The sequence below is a fragment of the Prunus dulcis genome, chromosome 3 (assembly GCF_902201215.1).
Source record: "Prunus dulcis chromosome 3, ALMONDv2, whole genome shotgun sequence".
Lineage (NCBI taxonomy): Eukaryota > Viridiplantae > Streptophyta > Magnoliopsida > Rosales > Rosaceae > Prunus > Prunus dulcis.
The window spans coordinates 2,964,484-2,984,989 of NC_047652.1; the positions used below are offsets into that span (position 1 = coordinate 2,964,484).

The window sequence follows — 20,506 nt, forward strand, 5'->3', positions numbered from 1 at the left end:
CTCTTCTAATGTTAGAAAATATCTCAACTTCAAAACCTAATAAGTTCGGAATCAATTATATCCCGAAAGGAAAAAAGAATCATGAATGAAATAAAAAGGGTAGGTTAAGGGAGCATGCGTGCGAAGGCATATATGAAAGAGGAGATGACCACCAGCAGCAGAAGTTACTACAGCTTTGGTTCATTTCTTAGTGATGAGAAATACAAAACGAGAGAGAATTTTCTAGTTGTAAACCGAATTGAATATTACCTAAAAACGCTAGCCAGAACATGTAGTTTTTTTAAATAAAAAAAATTTTAATTCAAGCAATATTGGGGAAGGGGGTTTTCTCAAACACACACTGCGAAGGTGTTATGGGGGTTCGAACCTAAAATTATTGGTCTGCAAGTCAATGCGTTTTTCCACTGGGTCAACCCCCACCCAGGCACAAGTCGGTTCGGAACGGTAGGGGGCTCTTTTGTTTAGGGTTTAGGGTTTAGGGTTTAGTATTGAACAAATACTCCAAATTATCCATGTAAAAGATTAAAAAAAATCAATAGTCTAATTCATCCAAATGCGAAATCAAAGAAATTAATTTTAAAGTTACAGACGAGCATGAAAAATACATAATAAAATAGTAAATAATATTACAAAACACCATGAAAATTAGTTTCAAAGTTTCAAAGTTTCAAAGAGCCAAAAACTACATAAAAGAGGCCTAATAATCTTCATATTTAGCCATTGATAAGTTGGCACGTATATTAATATTTAAATAACAGTATAATTATAAATATCAGTTCGGTACAAATTTAGGGATATTGTTACTTGGTCTTTTAACCAAAATTTTCGGTACCAATCAAATTGGAAGAATTAAATAATAATAATAATAATTTTACCAAACCAAATCATCGATTCGAATATGGTTGATAGGCGAATTTTTCAGATGAGATGCCCACCCCTACAAGGGAGACGGGGAGGTTTCTCACACACACTATCAAAGTGTCATGAAGGTTTGAATATGAGATCACTGGTCTGCAAATCAATGCCCTTTTTCATTCGGCTAAACCTCGTTGGCATTTAATTATAAAGAAGAGTACCTAACCTACAAATCTAAACTAATTATACTAATAAACATTAACTACATCCACAAATTTGATTTTTGAAATCTCCCCAACCCAGGGTTGATGGGTTTAACCAACTTTGAGGCATTCCTCAAATAAACCCAGAGGTACCTTTGTAAAGTTCATTATATATTATATTTCAATGATCCAACCGTTTATTTTGAACGTGCTCATGCATAGAGTACTTCGGTAAAAAAAAAAATCCAAATCACACCTAATTTAACCTATGATTAAATGCTAGTTATTATATCTTTGAAAACCTTGTTTTCGTCTATTTATTTCATCACAATTAAGTTTTTTTATATAATTATTTTTTTCAAAGATGATTTATGAATAAAAACTTGAAAAATGAACAATTCATACCGCTAAAATACAATATCAAATGAGTCCGCAATTCAGATGATGGAATATCACTTTTAATATTATTATAGGGTTAACCACACATAAATATTCAGTTTTTGAGGAAGATAACCTATGAATGATTATGATAATATCACCACCAGATTATAGAGAACTGAGCCAGAAAGCTTGTAGACAAGACAACTGAATTCCCAACGGCTGGATGAGCAAAATCATAGGCCATAGCCAATGGATGCAGCAACTTGGGAAACTGAAAGCTCATCTGGATTTGCTTAGCTAACTTATAAACGTGGGGCTTCAGCTTCAGCTTCAGCCTTGTGGGGTTGTAGATAGCTTTGTCGTGTCATGTGTGCAGAATCATGAAAGACATAACAAAAAAATAAAAATAAAAAGTGAAGACTTGTGTTGGCAATCCCGAGGTAATGAGAACATTTCTAAGATCTCTTAAAGAGAGGAATGACACAAAGCATGAATGATAGCTGCCTCTCTCTTTTCCTTCTCACTAGTAGAATAGAACGGAGAACGATAGAGAATAAAGCCAACCTCTTCCCCTTCTTTCTTCTGCCAAAAGCCCAGGTCATACCCATGTCTCTAGAGGAAATAAAGCACCCTTCTCCTTTTTCTCTTTTCTTTTATTTTACTGTAGAGAAAGCTACATTCGATTTCCTTTGAATTGTTCTTTCGAATACATTTTTTTTTTCAGGAGAGGCAATTTCTGACCGTTCATTGTACGTGAGCCTCACATGCACCAATGGTCAACAATCACTTCACATACATCCAGAGTCAAAAATGGCTTATGCATTCAGTAGACAACTGAACACACAGTACAACTCCTCAACCTATAACCCCTCAAATTTTTTACTATCTAAAAAAATTAAAATTAGTTTCATGCAAGTTCGAACCCTTCTCCAGCCCCCAAATTGTTTATTATTTTAAGGATAAGAAAATATTGATATCAATAGGACCTTATGTATGGCACATGAAGAAAATTGAAAAATGGAACACCACATGAAGCATTGATTCATTAAATAAGAAAAGATTATGGGTTATATTCATTTGACAAAGAAAAACCCTGCTATACCTCTACTTCAGGCCTTACAACCAAGGAGTTAGATTCACATTTTCCTTTTACTTTTTTTGTTCGTTCTTTGTTCAGAAGTTGGTTTGCCAATTCATATGGTTCAGTTGGGGTTGCTGATATGCACCAACCTGTGCCCCAGGAGCAGCTGCTGCCACCCCAACTCCGACGTTACCACCCATAGCAGGACCCAAATGGTGTGGATTGGGAATTGCAGCAGGCTGAGGAGGGTGGTACAAACCTGGGAATTGCATGTGGGAAGATTGGGCTGCAGCTGCATTGAAGGAAGCATGAGCAGCGTGAGAAGGCATATAAGCACCATGAGGTGATTGAGCAGGCACGTTGTAGTATGGAGTGGATTGCAGGCCTGGGTGCTCCCTTGGGTTCTGAATCCACATCTCTGATGTCTCAGCCTGCCAGATCAAATGTTAAGAAAATAATTAAGACCAGATGCGTTGATGTGATCAATAATCAATACAAATGAGACATTGTCAAAACCTCTCCAGCTCTTCGGTAAGGCATTGATGGAACATTGATTCCAACCCAGGTAATTATACTATTCAACAATTAAAATCAATTTATTTTAACGCAAATAGTTTAATGCACAGTACCCTAATTTTTGCATTCATTGTGTCCCTACAACAAATGTTTAATTTTACCTGTGGATTTGCGACATAAAGATTGCCATCTTTGTACTTGATTCTAGATGAATCTTCGAGCCCTGAGGCACCTCCAACTACACCGGGGCCATTGATTGCATACCCATTAGGATTAGTAAAATTCCCGTACCCTGTGGGACTTCCAGCAGGGACAGGCTTAAACGGCTGAACTCCATACTTGAGGCTGTTTGCATTTAGGTGGGATCCACCACCAGGCATCAGCAAGTAGCTGTTGCCATTAGACATGTGAGGATAGGCAGGGTTGCTGGAATAGCCAGGCACGGCCATCGGTGGAACATAAACTGGTGAGAGAAATTGGCGGTATGGCATAAGATTAGCATAATGTGAAACATGAACTTGTGGGTACATCTGTGCCACAGGGGGTGGTTGCTGTTGAACCATGGCAACTGTTGATGCAGTGATGCTGTTGACATTATGTGAACTCACTGCCTGTAATCATAGAAAATAGCATCTATCAAAGATGTGCTAAGAGTTGTGGAGAAGAAAAAGGTAATATTCCCTTCACTATTGTTTTAAAAATGCCAGGAAAACAAATATTTCATTACAGGGTCCCCTACAAAACATGAATAGATTTTGCACACAAATGGGTATCAAGCAGCAGTTTTAGTGTATCAAATGGAAAACAGGTGTTTTAAACAGGGTTCAGTGTGTAGGGCATGTACATAGAAATGGTAGACCCTGTCCTTGAGCTTTCATCAATATCACAAAGGTATCAAGCAGCAATTGTAATGCGTCCAAAGGCGTGTCTAAAATGTGTAGCAGTAACTGTAGTACATATCACAATAAAGTAACCACTTAAACCTACCTCCTGTGGAGATGGCAGACCCTGTCCCCGTACACTTTCATCCATATGCGGTCTGAAATAAGGTATATTATAACTAGTCTGAGGATCGAACGCCTGCTTCAAACCCAAAGCGTCAGAATGGACATTCACAAGATGTTGTAAAAAAAAAGACAGTATTATGTTGAAAGAAAAAAAAAAAAAAAAAAAGAGAATGTTATAACACACATATACTTCTTTCAAACTAAGGCCTTCTATCAGCAAACCAAACAACGAAGTTTTAGAAAACACCAAAAATCATACTTAACACTCATCAGATCAGGAAAATTGGTTGGCCAGTAAAATTTGAAAGGTGACAATAAAATTTATATATAAAAGGTGGCACTAGTATGAACAGTGTACTCACCGAAAAACCTTCTAACTCTGGTTGTTCTTGCTGCTGTGAATCTGAAGGTGCATAGGACGGACTGGTGTCTCGAACCAAACCAATATCTGCATAATTGTCCAAAGTTTGAGGACTTGAGGTGTCATTTTTCTCAGGCAATTGACGCTCAGGCACTGCACCTGATGCTGCAGAATCAGATCCAGAATTTCTAACTTGGTGATCTAACAAATCTACTGGCTTGATGCCAGAAGCCTCATCACTGCAGGACTGTGGAGCTGATAGTGACAAACTGCACAATAGAGGCATATATAAGCCGAAGGGAATTACCCAAAGATCTTACCACTCTTATTTTGCTTTCTTAAAACATGTTTTCCACTTCGCAAGTGAATAAAAAAAGAAGAACAAAAAAAAAAATTATAAATAGATAGCATTGTAAATACAGCTACACAGCAAGGAGATGGTAAATTAATAAATTAATTCTTAAAATTACATCAGCACCCTCTTTATTGTAGCAGAATTGATTCAAAAACTTTACCATCCATAGAGTTGGATACAATTCAGAAAATGGATCTTAAGAATATTCATATTTTAGATTTACCAAAATTTGACACTTGCTTACTACATAAGGACCCAAAAAAAAGATAACACCTACCTTCCTGCAGGTTCCCCGTTTGACTCCTCTGTACCTCCTGCTTGAAATCCATTAACCATATTCCCTGTTGAATCAAGCTCTGTCCCCAAGCTTCCAAACGTTAGCCGAAAACGATCACTGTCCGGAACCCTAATATTCTGTGCTATGACGACATTAGAGTTATCATATACATTTACTCGCGAAAGCTTATCTTGCAACTTAGCCGCTTCTGACTCTGAGACCTTGGAATTATCAGGAGATGAAACAGATTTTGTTGGTGTTCCAATGACTCCAGGGCTATTAGAGCTTGGCTTTTGGCTTGACTTAGGTTTCCATTCCTTATTAGGCTGGGATGCTACATCCAGAAACATGATTAAAACTCTTTTTAGAATTTTAAGTTAGAAAAAAGTAAAGACAAATCTTCACAAACAAAAATGCAAAATATGTTAAATAAAAAAATTGTTTTGGTAAACAGCAAAGTTTTCTTCAATGGTAAGTCAGTGGTTTTCAAAAGGCACATATAGATATGACGGCACACAGAAAGCATGTGAGCATGTACCACTCTCATCCCACGAGAATAGCAATGCAAATTCCACCTTATCTACTGTTGGTTTTTTATTTATGACAATTTTTATCTATTGTTGGTTGACTAGTAACAATGCATTGGCTGTCAACATCTTCCAGATTGTTTCAGCTTTGTCATAGAACAGGGTAATTTTCACACCTCCAAAAAAAATTAACCAAATAACTCTTATGTTTTCTGACAAGAACATAAATTTGTTTAGGATATTTCTGCTATTGAAGTAATTGTGTGAAGACAGATTCATACTCAAAAGGAACTTCACTAATTTTTTTATCCAATTCTTAAAGCAAACATACCTTTCTGATGACCCACAGGTTGTTGATGCGGCCTGGCATTGTGCTGATTACTTAAGAATGGTCTGCTGACGGACACGCTAGGCATCACAGATTCACAGGTTTGGCCAACTTGATCAGTTTTAGAGATGCCAGTGAAAGGTCGAAATGACTCCGTAGAACCCTCTTTTCCCAAAAGTGAATTTGAGAGAGAACTACTAGGTGCAGATGAATTGGAGTTTTCAGAAGATTGCCTCCGAACACCAACTTCCCGTTTAATAGCACCAACAGAAGCAGATGGTCTGGAATCTGGAGATGGCACATGAACAGGATCTGTGGAAGAAGAATACAACCCAACAACAGAATTGCTCGACACCACCACTGCAGAGTGTGGCTGGGAATTGCTTGGCTTCACTGCTTGCACCCGCAGAGCTGCAGTTGGAAGAGTAACTCGCTTCTCCACCAATGTCTCTTTTCTTAAAGAACCAGTTGCATTAGCATCACTGGTTCTAATTTGAGGATCAGTTTGCCCATTTGATACTTGAGATGAATTCTGTCTGCTAGATGGCTTTTGACTACTTGAACTTCCTGTTGGGCTGACAGCAGACCGAAACAATCATCATAAATCAACACATTACTTACACGGCTAAAACAAACACATATTGTTCAAAACTATTAAAAAATTAAACGCAGGAAAGATTCTTGTTTAAACAACTGAAGTACTAAATACAAACCAACTGCTGAAACTTAAGGCCTGTCAGTTTTCTCTGGGTTGCTACTTTGCGTAATAAATACCCATATTTACTGACGTCATTTTATCCCGCAATAAGAAGAAATAATAATACCCCTCCTTACTTCCGTGTGTCATTTTACGCCCCAGCAAGAAGAAGAAGAAGAAAAAAGGAGGGGGGGAAAAAACCCACCATAAGATCCCTAAAGTCTGTATCTTCTTTGTCATTTCCACTTACATCAAATCCTAAACGGCCAAGCTTCATCAGGTGAGAAGATTTCATTACTTCGAATGCTACCAGTTCTCCTTTTCTTGATATCTCAGTTTCTATTTCTCAATGTGTGACAATACACCCAAGAGATCTCTATATCAAACAAAACTCTAACTGCTGCTGTTTTTTAAAATACAACAAGATGGGGGTGATTATTCATCCCAAAGACTAAAATATAGGTATACATATAATAGACACACAAGGTAAAAAGCATAGCAGAACATACCCCTTTCCAGAAATATTTGACACTTGCTCATTGGTGGATGTTGTACATTGTGGTGAATCAGGCTTGGTTTCTCTATTGATATTTCGGTTAACTCTGTTGTCTCTCACAACACGAAACTCTCTGCTGATTCCTGTACCTAGTAAGATTATATCATCACCAAGTAATTCAAAGGAACATTACAGAGGAGAGTAACATAGCCAGCAACACTGCAACAAAATTCTTCGGAAATACATCATGCAAAAAGTTTTCGAAATGAAATCAACACAGTAAACATGGCTATATAAAGTTAACATTAGTAGTATCAGCCGTTGTTTTGGGATTGTTTTCAAAAACAGGGAGCCTGTGCTTTTAAGGAAGCACATAAGCGTGTGTTTGTTAAATTCTTGCCCAGGTGCTTTCTACTTGTAATAGGTGCTTTTAAATTATATCAGGAGATTCTGTTCAAAAGCCACTGATGCTTTTGGTTTTTTATTAGACATTTACACCCACCTTTATAATACACCAAAACAATCAACATGCATTCCTGATTGCTCGGTTCATTTGGTAATGTTTAATTCCACAACACTTCTATCACAAAATTTACGAAACTATAGAATTTACCAAACACTCAACTGGTGCTTCTGCTTAATTTAAGTAGCTTTTATATGATATTAACAAAACACTTGTTCACTGGATTTATACTAAAGCTTCTTTAGAATCTTTTTAAAAAGCCACAGAACCCCAAAAGAAGCCTTGAATTACAAGTCGACGAAACAGGGACCAGGTTGACAGTAAAAAGGTGACTTGGCCTTGTCCTCGACCTGAAACCAGAATTAGTTCTAGCTTCACTCTCTAACTTCCTTACAAACTCTGGGCCTACGGAGTCCATCCCACCATCCCCCAAGCACCCCATTTAACATTAGAAATCAAGTGTTTCCCTAAAAAGACAAAACACCTTTTCCTGCAACAACTGCTTGGGATACAGCAAGGCTTATCAGAATCAACATTTCAGGCTCCACATTACCCTCCATAGCTGACATCTCAGCATTCATCCCATTTGTAACCGGATTCCATATTGAGAGAAATTGCAAGAAGGGATGGTCAAGAAAGCATTTACCACAGTAGCCAATCCCCATTGCCTCCTGCTTGCTATTACAAAATAATAATGCTTCTTGTTTTTGGAAGGAATATAGAATTAACTTCTTATTCAGTAATGTCGAAGGGACCACTGTAATTGGTACCATGAACCACGCCATTTCATCTTCTCACAGACCAGCATAGTCCCATCTGTCACTCTTCACAAACACTACTTTCTCCAGCTTTGAAAGATTCAACTGACCCACTGCCGTAACGTACGGGAATCTTTTGTATGCTCTCTGTTCAAGGCGAGACTAACTACCATCGCATAAGAGACAGCAAATTTGTTATCCATTTTTATAGTATTGTACCTAGTTTTCCTAGTCACATCTCTGATTATGTTTCTCTGTGATTGTTGAAGTGTATTACGCTCTCCAGCCAGAATTGCATTCATTAATTTCACAGCATTTAAGTTTCGGCGCATCATTACCTCTTGGAAATATGATATAGTATCTATTACCCATCTAATATCACTACTTCCAGCTACTAGGCTCTTTTATTCATGTCTTTTCCAGTTTCGAATCATTAACTTGAAGCTCTCTAATCCTTATCTCCGCTTCTCTCAAACTTTCCATCAACTCCTAAGCCGTTCCTAAAACTACATTTATCAAAAAACTTCACAATCCATTTATTTCAGTAATCTTACTAGACACTCTCAACGATTCTTGATCCACTTGCAACATGAAAACCTTATGCTGCGCTTCATAGTCACTGTATAGTTTGTGGTTCCCCAATCCCTTACGCTTTGGGAATATAAGAAGCATAAAACCTAGAAAAATAGACCCTGGACTTCCTAAATCTAGATACAGATTTCCTTTCAGCCAAGTAAAGGGCCACTTGTTTTACATTAGTTAAATCACACAATGTTCCAATACATAGCCCACCAATCCATCATGCATCCATATTCTTCAATACTTACTTTTTTATAGGAAATATAGAAAAAACCTATTCATAGCTTAATTAAATTCACATTAAAGGTGAAAAGGTGTTGCACTAAACAAAAACATCCAAATAGAGCACATTAGCAACTCAAGAAACCAATACAACAAAATTCCACAAAGCAGTAATTAACTTCCCAGAAGAAATAAAAACAATGTTTCTTGATGAACAATGAGGCATAAGACTGCACACATTTTTTTAAATGTAATGAACCCAGTTGACACCAGATAACAAACGTGATAAAGTATTGGTCAAAGCCATTTCAAGAATTTATCTTTCTTTACCAACTAGGTACATGAACTCAAATAGCAGGGTTGAACAAAGAAACCAATTAAAAAATATTAGTAAAAAAGAATATAGCAGGAGAAATATAAACAAAATTGTAAATAAATTCAGGCATAAATGAATTACCAGTTACACCACTGCGAGCATAACCTCCTCTTCTAACATTACGATCAGCAGATGTATTTGATTTCGGTCCTTGACCTGCACTCTCAAAATGTCTTCTTGGCTCCACAGAAACCGTGTGCCCCATACTCTGAAGCTACAAATACACTAAAGCAGTAAAACTTTTGCTTTATAATAAGTTCCCCTTGCAACAATTTAAAATGATTTAACATTAAAAAAGTTACAATAATATTAATTGCAAATAAGAACTTAGTGAGTCCTACAACTTTATGACTCTCTCCAAATAATTAAACAACAAATGAGAAATCATATAACGATAACTTTTGCACAATGTGATCATTCAAAAGCATTTACAATTTATCAAAAATTCAAGTGAAGTCCACTAACAAGCTCAGTTAGGAGCACCAAGAAGTTTCTCGAAGAATTGAAACACACAATGTTGAATCACTCCAGAGTTCATTAATTGATTACCAAGGCTCATCATATCACAATGGATTAATTGGTTGCATTTTTATGGTGGGCCATTGATTCCACAAAACATAAATTCCTTGATAAGAGCATACGCTAGTTACTGAATTTCTGGGGATCATTTTGCCAAGAAGACGGTGAATTTAATAAGTCCAATAAAAACCAGTAGATTAGTGGTACAGTAGTGTGTCTCTGTCACTATTGACTGATGACTTGTATTATTCAGGAAGCCAAAACCCCAAAAGTATAAAACCACCCACGCATGTCTCGGTAGTCTAAAAAGCTCATTACATCCTTATTTTGAAAAGACTTAAGATCTTCATACAGAACAAGAAACTACTGTCCAGTTGTTCACATGTATGATGTTAAGATATAATGTCACGTAAAGCTAAAGGTGGGAAAAGAATGATCCACAAAGAAAATAAATGATAATTCAAAGCCAAACCAAAACTTACATTAGAGGATACCTCCTTCCTTTTATCTCTTTTTCTCTTCACCAAATGAAATGGGTCTGAATAAAAAACAAGTGAGAATAATCATAGTAAGAAAACTGCACTAATATATAGTACAAAAAAAACTGCAAGCAAAAAAGATATAACACAATCAACAAAGAAAATTTGTGTTGACAGGTTCTACGAAAATAAAGCAAAACTAATACAATTTCCAATAGAGTCTCAAAAGTGTAATGCAAGCATATAAATATGTACATATAATAAAGCTAAAGAGAAACTTTTAATGGGAGGAGATTCTCAAAAAGCAACATTAGAAGCCACCAAAAATCAAAATCTTAGTTGACCTATCTATGGGTTTCAGCAAAGCAAAGTACCAACTCCATGAGAAAATAAATAGAACTGAAAGAGATACTAGTATAATGAAGGAATAAACGACTAGGAGATTGAAAACCACTACTTCTTTCCAAAAAGTTATTGGTTTACCACTCCCAGTCACTAAAATTCAGCCTGAAAACTAAACTGTTCAATGATTAGGCTCATGAAACTGAGCTCAAGATTGAATTTTTAGACTGGCATAACCTCAATAACACAAACATTAGTTCTACATTCCACAAAACAACTCACAAACTAGATACTTAACTAAAATAACCCAAACCGTTGACAATTTAAACTCGGTAGAAAGCAAGATAAAAGCCTCAGTGAGCACCACGTAACCTCTCAATAAGGAAAATACCAACCTCAAAAATAACAAAAACAAACAAAACCCAAAACCCAAAACATGGCAAAAAAAGCCACCGCACAAAGCCACGGAGCTACAAAACTATGCATCACAGAGTCAAAGGCAGATACCTTGGTTCAGCAATTTCTGGGCGGTTTCATTAGGATCCATGTCGGTTTCTTTGAGAGCCCAATAAATATCAATATCGGAGTGATTACGCACTATTTCTTTGATGGATTGAATGGTTTTTCTCACTCCCGCAGAGATTATCTGAGTCCCACCTTCGATTCGCGAACCAGAGACCATCTCTAAACTCTACTTCGTCCCAAATTAAAATTCAAAACAAAAAAGGGAAAAATAGAAAAACCCAAATATTATATGATAAATATACGTTATATAATGCAATATTTATAGGGAATCAAAACCCTAATGTAGCAGAGGGCGGGAGAGAGAAGCCAGGGCTAGGGTTTTGTGAGCATCCGATGAGAAAAGGAAGAGAGTGAAAGAGAGGGTTTTGAAAACGTTTTACCACTCAAAGACTTCAGGGGCAAAATCCTGAAATTTTGAGATTTGAAGGAGTTGCCCTTGATGTTTAGGTTAAATTACGGGACAGCCGACTGTACGGCTTGGAATTTAAACCCCAATTTTCCTTCTAAGTTATCCCACTACACTAGTGGCTGGGTCGTGGTGTTAACTAATTTAAAATTTTGCATTAATTAATTCTCTATTATTGTTAGAATAAATTACAAATTTGGTTTGTATAATTTTAGGTATTGTCTCTGTAGTTTTAAATTTGCACATTGTATTTAGCAGTCGGTAAAAAAGGTCTGAATCGTTCAAATAGGTTACACCAAAAAGTGTAACTTTGGCAGACACAGTTAGTTGACCAAGGCACTAACTCAAGTTGTAAAGAGCATTTATCTTTGCACACGAGGTCTTATATTCGATTTTCCTTTCCCCCAATATATCTTATATCTATATAGTTATTTAACAATTACTTATGACACACTCACATATTTTGGGCTGGGCCTGTTTAGGAGTGCTTTTAAAAGGGTTAAGTGCTTCTAATAGCGTTTGATGAACAAATAAGGAAGTGCTTATGGATTATAGAAGCACTTTTTGACGAACTTAAGTGTTTTTGGCTTTTTCAAATAGCACTTGGATTTCACAATCCTATTATGATAAAAACGTTGTTTAGTTTTGGATTAACTTCAGGGATATATTGACACACAAGCATTATAATTACACATGCACATGGGTGGCACCAAAGTGAAAAAGTGGGCAAACTCTCCCCTTCCGCCTCCTCTCCTCGAAAAAAAGTGTATATGGGTTTGATTCACCTAGGAAGACAACCTTAGAGCACTTCCACCCATTTGCAATGGCAAAATACAAGGGGAGGCAAGGGGAGTTATTATTCACGTTAATATTGACTGCCCTATGATGCATTTCCACCCATTGTCATGACAACTTAAGGGCAATCACTATTCACATGAGATATGATGAGAGGAATTTATATGAAGTTTTGGTATGGGAAGTAAAGGACATGGCTTCTTTTTTTTTCCTTTTTTTTCATATTTTTTTATATTTAAATTGACCGCTGACGTAAACTTACATAGGCAGCAGCAGCCCACCAGACAAGTCTTGTCTTTGGGTGTGCCCGAGCTTGGTAGGGCCCAGCTTTTGCCAGGGCTAGATGGCACTGCTGGGATGGGTTTTGGGAGACCGGGGGGGCCTTTTGCCTGAGCAAGCCCTTTCATTGGAAGTGCTCTTAAGCCAACCCAATATAATACTCCCCCTCCCTTCCATAGTGAATGAACCCAAAAAAAAAAAACTTTATTATTACATACAATGATGAGAGTTATATATTTTTTATAGTAAATTTAGGGCCTGTCTGGTAATGTTTTTAGAGAGCATTTTCAGATAATGTTTTCATAGAATGAAAACGAGAAAATGAAAATGCATTTTCAGAGAACAAAAACGCGTCTGGTAGGTTAGTTGAAAACTGTTCTCAGAGAACGAAAACAGTAAAAGCGCGTCTGGCAGAAATATGTGAAAATTACAAAAACAGTGAATATGTAACTTTAATTAAAATGCATTATGCTTTTTTAATACAACATTATGTAATCAATATGTGAGTTTCAAAAAAAAAATTAGTACGTATATTATTTTTAAAAAGTATTTTTTTAATCATCTAAAAGAATATCATTTAAAAAATAGAATAAAATTCTAAAGTATAAAACTAGAATTATCTTTTTTTTTATTTAAATTAAAATGAAACCTCAACCCAACATTATCTTTCACTCTCTGCAAACCCACCCCAATTCTATCACTTCCCTCTCTCTCTCTCTCCCCCGCCAGATGCCTCTCTCATTCTCTCTCTCTCTCTCCAAAATTGAAGAATCAGACCAACCCCCATCTTTTCCACATTCTCTTCATGCTGCTACACCCTATCTCTGTCTCTCTCTTAATGCAACCTCACCTTCCAATAGCTTCCCAGCTCCTTTTCCCTTTCTTGGGCTGAAAATTGATTCACAATTACTTGTTCAATGATGGTGGTTCAATTCAATTGTGCAGAGATTCTGTTAGGTTCGATTGTGTAAGATCCCACATCAACCAACGGAGAGGGGGTGATGTGCCTTATATGTGCACACCCGTATCCATCTAGCACGAGGCCTTTTGGGAGCTCACTGGCTTCGGAGTCGTAGGAACTCCGAAATTAAGCGAGTTGGGGGCTAGAGCAATCCCAGGATGGGCGACCCACTAAGAAGTTACTCGTGAGTTCCCATAAACAAAACCGTGAGGGCAGAGAGGGGGGCCCAAAGCGGACAATATCGTGCTACGGCGGAGTTGATCCCGGGATGTGACAATTTGGTATCAGAGCCACTCTGCCTTGTGGTGCGAGTGTGCCGACGTGGACGTCGGGCCCTTAAGGGGGTGGATTATAAGATCCCACATCAACCAACGGAGAGGGGATGATGTGCCTTATATGTGCACACCCGCATCCATCTAGCACGAGGCATTTTGGGAGCTCATTGACTTCGGAGTCGTAAGAACTCCGAAGTTAAGCGAGTTGAGGGCTAGAGCAATCCCATAATGGGTAACCCACTGGGAAGTTGCTCGTGTGCTCCCAGAAACAAAACGGTGCGGGCAAAGAGGGGGGCCCAAAGCGGACAATATCGTGCTACGGCGGAGTTGATCCTGGGATGTGACAATTTGGTATCAGAGCCACTATGTCGTGTGGTGCGAGTGTGCCGACGAGGATGTCGGGCCCTTAAGGGGGGTGGATTGTAAGATCCCACATCAACCAACGGAGAGGGGGTGATGTGCCTTATATGTGCACACCCGCATCCATCTAGTACGAGGCCTTTTGGGAGCTCACTGGCTTCGGAGTCGTAGGAACTCCGAAGTTAAACGAGTTGAGGGCTAGAGCAATCCCAAGATGGGTGACCCGCTGGGAAGTTGCTTGTGTGCTCCCAGAAACAAAACCGTGCAGGCATAGAGGGGGCCCCAAAGCGAACAATATCGTGCTACGGCGGAGCCAATCCCGGGATGTGACAGATTGAGTGGCACTGATGTCAATCTGGTTCGATGGGGCGATGGTGATTTTGATTGGGTGATTGTCGTGGTTCAAGCTCTGCATGTGGTTCTCTGCTGGCAACTTTTGACGGCGGTTTTGGTCTGACGGAGAGAAGATTGAGCGAGAGAAGCAGCGTGTTTTCAGAGTTTGTTTCCTGTGAGAATGAAAACAGTTCTTTTTTCTGTTTTCTACAAGTAGACGTGAAGTTGTTCTTGTTTTCATAAAACGTTCTCCCTGTTCTTTGTTTTTGCCCACCGAACAGGTTTTCTGTTTGTTTTTGTTCTCTCAAAATGAAAATGGGCTCTCAAAACATAAACGAACGGGGCCTTAGGTTTTAGCCAAAAACAAACTTTTACTTTTGAAAAAAGCTAAAACTTTTTTGAAAAAGACAGAAAAACCTCTCAACTTTCAAACCAAAGACATGCAAATGTAAAGGATTCCTTAGGAAATCCAAAAATAAATAAGGGCAATTTTGTCCATTTTGGCTTCTTTTAAAAAATTCTCCTTCCTTTGACCTTTTCCAAAGTCTTTTTTTTTTAAAAAATAAAAAATAAAAAAAATATTTTAAGGTACATTTAACTTGATGAGAGTTAGAATTAGAATAAATAAATTGAGGTCCATGCAACGAATCGAATTTATGAACCAATTTGGAAGTAAAACAATGTGTGATTATTACTATGTACTAGTCTTATTTTCTATTTTTCAAATTATTTTATTCAATACCTTTAAGGTGAATATTTAGTATTTTATATAAGAATGAAAGTTATGTTTATGTGCATAAATATATTGTTATTGTAATCAATGAGTTTTCTTTTTATCACATAATAACTTAATTTCCAATGTTGAGAAGAAGAAAAAAAATTATGGCATTTTGGTGTTTCTAGCATTGCACCGTATTTTATTAACTATAGAACCACTACGAAAGAAAAAAAATACATAGAAATTTTTTTTTTGGACCTAATGCTAAATCCGTACACAACACTAAATTCGCTCAATTCACTTAGAAGTGAGGATAAAGGATTTTGAAGTGATGAGACTTTAAAGTGATGAGATTTTGAAAGTGAGGGAATGAGATTTTAAAGTGCATAACTACAAAGTGATAAAATTAGTAAAGTGGCAAATTATTTTGTTGGTGGGATTTGTTTTGGTGTTTGCTACATTACTTTTATATCATTCAGAAAACAAGAATCTAGACATATGAATGTTTCTGTACTTTTTGGACAATCATTTGATTCTACACAAAATCATGTAGTCCCTCAACAAACCTATAGATTAAAATAATTAAAATAAAATAAAAATATATTCCATATTGGTTCTCACTTCTCATTGAATCATGACTTCTTTTTAACAAAATACGAACTAGAATAAGAAAAACTTATCAATGTAACAGTCCACGACCAAATAACATGAAAACCCATTTTCTTGGAGCAGTTTTTAGTGGCATAGGTTATGAATGGATGGGTCTAAAGATTGTTTCTTTTTAAGAGATAAGAAATCAACTTGTTTTGAGGTCTGATCGAGAGAAATTTTTAGATGACCGTAACATTGTCACGTTGTATTATTAATTCATTTACATTATAACACATGTATATTTTATTTAAAATATAAATCGGTCTCACCCATAGATTTGATTTAGTAACACCATATGGTAGTATTACGATGACATGTCGAATTTACAACTAATGAATAGTTGAATAAAAAGACCATTATACCCATGACCCATTGTTATAATGCTTGCAATATTATTGAGCGGAAAGGGTTCTACTAGTCACTATTAGTGCAACACAGAAAAATTAGCAATTTCCTAGCCAAATTTTGAGCAAAAATAGGTAAGTATTAGTTCCAATCTCAATTTAATTAGGTTGGTATTTGGCAAGTAAGACTTGTACACCATCGTCTAATGTAGGGTGGCTTGCATATTTTTTTGTTGAATTAAACTTTAATTTCTTAGAAAATACTCGTTAAAAGAAATTATTTAAACAATGTGTTACTGTATATATATATTTTTTTATAAAATATTTGCGGACTTAGAATTTAGAAAATATTGTTGTTTTCTCTAAAGAGCAATCAAAGAAGCTTTAAAAACAAGGCTGATTGCTAATCCAATTCCTGGTTAGATATTGGTTTATTTTATTTTTGGAAAGGCAGTCTAATTAATGCATGCAAAACTCAAAGCATGTAGGTCTTTTGAACCTTTAAAACAACCCTATTTCCTAATTGGAAAACAAAACTTATTATAATTAGTAGCCCCTTTGGGAATATTATATATACTACGCCCTACCATCATATATAGTTATTGCTATTAGGATCACTTTGTTCTAGTGCCCGAGAGCTTTAGCGACTTTACCATCTTTCTGGTTTCTTCTTCATTGTTTCGTGAACAATAAGAAGAACATGCTTGTTAGACTCTTGATTGCTTCATCTCAGTTGATTGGTTTGGTGTATAGCCAAAGAATATTTGATGTTTTCAAGTATGGTGCTGTTGGAGACGAAAGAACTGATGATTCCAAGGTAATTAACTTCTCGTAACAAATGCGTTTAATTTTTTCGAGTAATGTTCATTTGTTAGATTAGCTTGACGTATTAATATTATCAAACTTTGAATTTTAAACCACATATTCATAGAGGCTTTTGTAACAACTCGGGGAGAGTTATGTGGAGCAGTTGATGAAGCCAACTTGTTATACCAGAGACGAAAACATTTTTATTGCAGCCCATCAAGTTTAAAGGTCCTTGCAACTCAAATAGTGTTCATGTTCAGGTAATAAATCATTCAAATTATTATTTTCTCAACAATATGATTATTACATACTGAAAACTTATTAATTTTTTTTCCCCTATCCTATTGAGTGTGGTGAGCAGATCCTAGGCAAACTGGTGGCACCCAAAACGATGGATACATGGAAAGGGTGTGATGATTGGCTCCAATTTTCGAATGTGGGCAATCTCTTGATCGATGGTTCAGGAGAAAATGACGGCGATGGCTGTATAGCCATCAACGGTGGCTGCTCCGATCTCAATATCGCCAACATCGCGTACGGGCCAGGCCATGGTATAAGGTACGTAGTCCTTAACACAAATCCTTATTGAAAAAGTTTCGCTTAAAATATCATATTAACTTAAAATTTTATTTTGCAAAAAGTGTGGGAAGCTTGGGAGCAAATGGGGCGCTTGAGAAAGTGAACAATGTGTACGTGAAAGATTGTAGTTTCAGTGGGACTACAAATGGAGCTAGAATCAAGACATGGCAGGGCGGATCGGGGTATGCTAGGAACATAACTTTTGAAAAGATCACACTCGATGCAGCTAAAAATCCTATCATCATTGACCAGTTTTATTGTGACCGTGATCACGACTGCAAAAGTCAGCCCTCGACTTTGTCGGTGGATTATGTGAAGTACATTGATTTTGAAGGAACTTCTGTGAGTGAGGAGGCGATCTAGTTAGATTGTGACCAGAATTCAGGTTGCCACAACATTATAATGGACTGCATCAAAATCACTTCTGCGGTTCTTGGCAAGAAGATTTATGCCTCCTGCAATAATGCTATTGGAACTTCCCTTGGCACTACTGTGCCCAATGTACCTTGCCTCAAGTCAGGGGACAAACCAACTACTTCTCTGTCAGCTACGCCTCCATCAGCTCCGCCTTTGCCCGTTACGCCTCCGCCATCTCCGCCTGTGCCGACTACACCTCCAATAGCTCTGATTTTGCCAACTCCGCCCTTGCCAGTTACGCCTCCGCCATCTCCGCCTCTCTCTCTCTCTCTGTGCCTCTACCTTCGCCATCTTCGCCTATGCCGGCAACTACGCCTCCACCAGATCTGCCTCTGCCAACTAGGCCTCTGCAAGCTCCTCCTATGCCATTTACACCCCTAGCTCCGCTCCTACCATTTCCTCCTTCACCAGCTCTGCCAGCAACACCACAAATGTCCTTCACAGCGGAACCAGGAGTGGCAGATATGTACTTCACATCTGGAGATACTAAACTACATAAGAAACACTATATTTGGTATCAATTAGCGATCGTGTATGTGTTACAGAAACTACTGTTTGAGATATTTAGGTAAACGAATCGCTTTCACTTGTTGTAAATATATAAATTTTTTTATTCTTTTCCCTACTTGTAATCACAACAATTAGATAACTCCCAAAAGTACTAAAAAAACAATTATAGACCTATCTAAGAATTTCATCCAAAAAAGAGTTACTGTAAGCTACTGATGTAAATACTTGTCAATTGAGTTATGTAGGCCTCAAGTTTTCATTTTCTTCATCATTGTACTTGTCAATTCTCAAAATTCCTCACTACCTTTTCAATAACAAATTGTGATTATCAGTCAGATCGTTAAATAATGCAATGCTTCCAATAACCAGGAAATGTAAAAAGACAACTCCCTCCGTACAGTTTTTTCCCGAAATCGATCGTAAAATCTTGTGATAAATTAATATAGAAAATTGAATCAAAGGATATTTCCAGAAGGATCGAAACATTTGACACAAGTAACAAATTCTCTTCATTATATCATTCATTGCTCACGCCATTCAAATTCAAATAAATTCTTCACACAAAAAAACAAATTCAGAAAAATTCTCAGCACTAGAATTTAGTCACGGGGAGACGTGCTATGAAAGATACTAGAATTTCAATCGTACAACTAGTTCAATTCGCTTTCCCTTGATTTTCTCAGCAACAGCAACGAAACGCAAATAAACAGTTGAAAGACAATTTCACATAGCAAAATAAATCAACAAGACGAGAAGGTAATCGAGACAGGCAGCGTAGACTCACCAGAATCTTGCCAGTGAAACAGACGGTGAGGACGACGTCTGAGTTGGAAGAGAATCGAGATCCATCTTTCAAATGGCCATCGCTTTCTGTACTTGGATCCAGAGGCACGAGATCGGGACACGTGGTGGAGTGGAGGTAGCCGGAGGAGGAAGTGGACCTCCCACTGCTCTCTCTCTCTCTCTAAATTCTAATGGCGCTCCGCCACTGCTCGCATGGTACAGCCAGAGCCCCCGCCATTTCTTTCAGGCTATTTCTCTTTCTTTTCCGTTTCTTCTTTCCGCCTTGGTTTGGGTCCATGGCAGCAACGAAATTCGAAATTTCAGACCGGAGGGGAAATCAAGTAAGAAAAGAAAGAACGAATTTATATGAACAGACGGACAGCTGTCGCTGTGTGATTGGTATATTGCTAGACCAGGGTCGTCACATCTCGCGCCTTTTCTTTTTTTTTCTTTTTTGCCAAAATTTTTGAGGGACTTTCGGATGGGATTTGGGGTATGTGGAATTTGAAAGTCCCATATGGTGAGAGTAACATGTTTGGCAAATTTTAAAACAGAATTTGAGAAATTCCAGGAACTTTAAAGACTACTCCGGTTTTGTCCTATGTGGTTTTCTCCGGGAAGATTATAAATAGGCCACAGTTTACATGTCGACGCTATGTTGTTATCCTTCCTATTGATTGAATGAAATCCATGCTTGGGAGGTGAAAGTCCCAGGACTAAAATGAGCATTCGGCCTTTCTGTTTGCACTAATGTTTATTTATTTATTTGGCCTAAAATCAATTTATTTATCTACATTTTTATGGAAGTATAAACCCATCAATTTATGATGCTTAGAGGATGATGAAGGAAGAAACTTCATTTTGCTTTTAGGAGGAGGGAAGTGAATGACAACTCTTCAAGAAAGCCACACACTAATTTCAAGCAAATGTAATAGCCGGTT

At 37.4% G+C, this 20,506-nt stretch overlaps 2 protein-coding genes across 9 annotated transcripts; both read right to left on the minus strand.

Annotated features, from left to right (window-relative positions):
• Nucleotides 1–2,446: 2,446 nt before the first annotated feature.
• On the minus strand, nucleotides 2,447–11,860 carry LOC117621439 (GBF-interacting protein 1-like). 7 transcript variants are annotated; one of them, XM_034351916.1, is made up of 10 exons: nucleotides 11,330–11,860; nucleotides 10,484–10,539; nucleotides 9,564–9,696; nucleotides 7,098–7,227; nucleotides 5,895–6,466; nucleotides 5,037–5,370; nucleotides 4,406–4,673; nucleotides 4,024–4,116; nucleotides 3,198–3,647; nucleotides 2,447–2,951 (listed from the first exon to the last, which is right to left on the minus strand). In XM_034351916.1, exons 1-10 carry the CDS (start codon nucleotides 11,502–11,504, stop codon nucleotides 2,613–2,615), a joined length of 2,550 nt encoding a protein of 849 aa, XP_034207807.1. In that variant the 5' UTR covers nucleotides 11,505–11,860; the 3' UTR covers nucleotides 2,447–2,612. The 7 variants fall into 7 exon arrangements, with proteins under 7 accessions (XP_034207807.1, XP_034207805.1, XP_034207804.1 ...); XM_034351914.1 differs by having other exon boundaries at nucleotides 4,024–4,119; nucleotides 11,330–11,857; XM_034351913.1 differs by having other exon boundaries at nucleotides 7,098–7,233; nucleotides 11,330–11,771.
• Nucleotides 11,861–18,076: 6,216 nt separating this feature from the next.
• On the minus strand, nucleotides 18,077–20,103 carry LOC117622454 (merozoite surface antigen 2, allelic form 3-like). 2 transcript variants are annotated; one of them, XR_004584992.1, is made up of 2 exons: nucleotides 19,567–20,103; nucleotides 18,077–18,777 (listed from the first exon to the last, which is right to left on the minus strand). XR_004584992.1 is itself a non-coding variant. In XM_034353120.1 (2 exons), exons 1-2 carry the CDS (start codon nucleotides 19,629–19,631, stop codon nucleotides 18,508–18,510), a joined length of 321 nt encoding a protein of 106 aa, XP_034209011.1. In that variant the 5' UTR covers nucleotides 19,632–20,103; the 3' UTR covers nucleotides 18,077–18,507. The 2 variants fall into 2 exon arrangements, 1 of the variants encoding a protein (XP_034209011.1); XM_034353120.1 differs by having other exon boundaries at nucleotides 18,077–18,763.
• Between the last annotated feature and the right edge of the window lie 403 nt (nucleotides 20,104–20,506).

What these genes read in the sequence shown, in the direction of transcription:
- LOC117621439 (XM_034351912.1), bottom strand. Translation starts at nt 11,504, where the DNA reads ATGGTCTCTGGTTCGCGAATCGAAGGTGGGACTCAGATAATCTCTGCG. An exon ending in AACGGGGAACCTGCAGGAAG is followed by an intron (nt 4,674 to 5,036) that starts GTAGGTGTTATC and finishes TCTATTGTGCAG; the next exon opens with TTTGTCACTATCAGCTCCAC. An exon ending in CAGAGTTAGAAGGTTTTTCG is followed by an intron (nt 4,120 to 4,405) that starts GTGAGTACACTG and finishes TTGGGTTTGAAG; the next exon opens with CAGGCGTTCGATCCTCAGAC.
- LOC117622454 (XM_034353120.1), bottom strand. Translation starts at nt 19,631, where the DNA reads ATGGATCTCGATTCTCTTCCAACTCAGACGTCGTCCTCACCGTCTGTT. An exon ending in GTTTCACTGGCAAGATTCTG is followed by an intron (nt 18,764 to 19,566) that starts GTGAGTCTACGC and finishes TTTCTTATGTAG; the next exon opens with TTTAGTATCTCCAGATGTGA.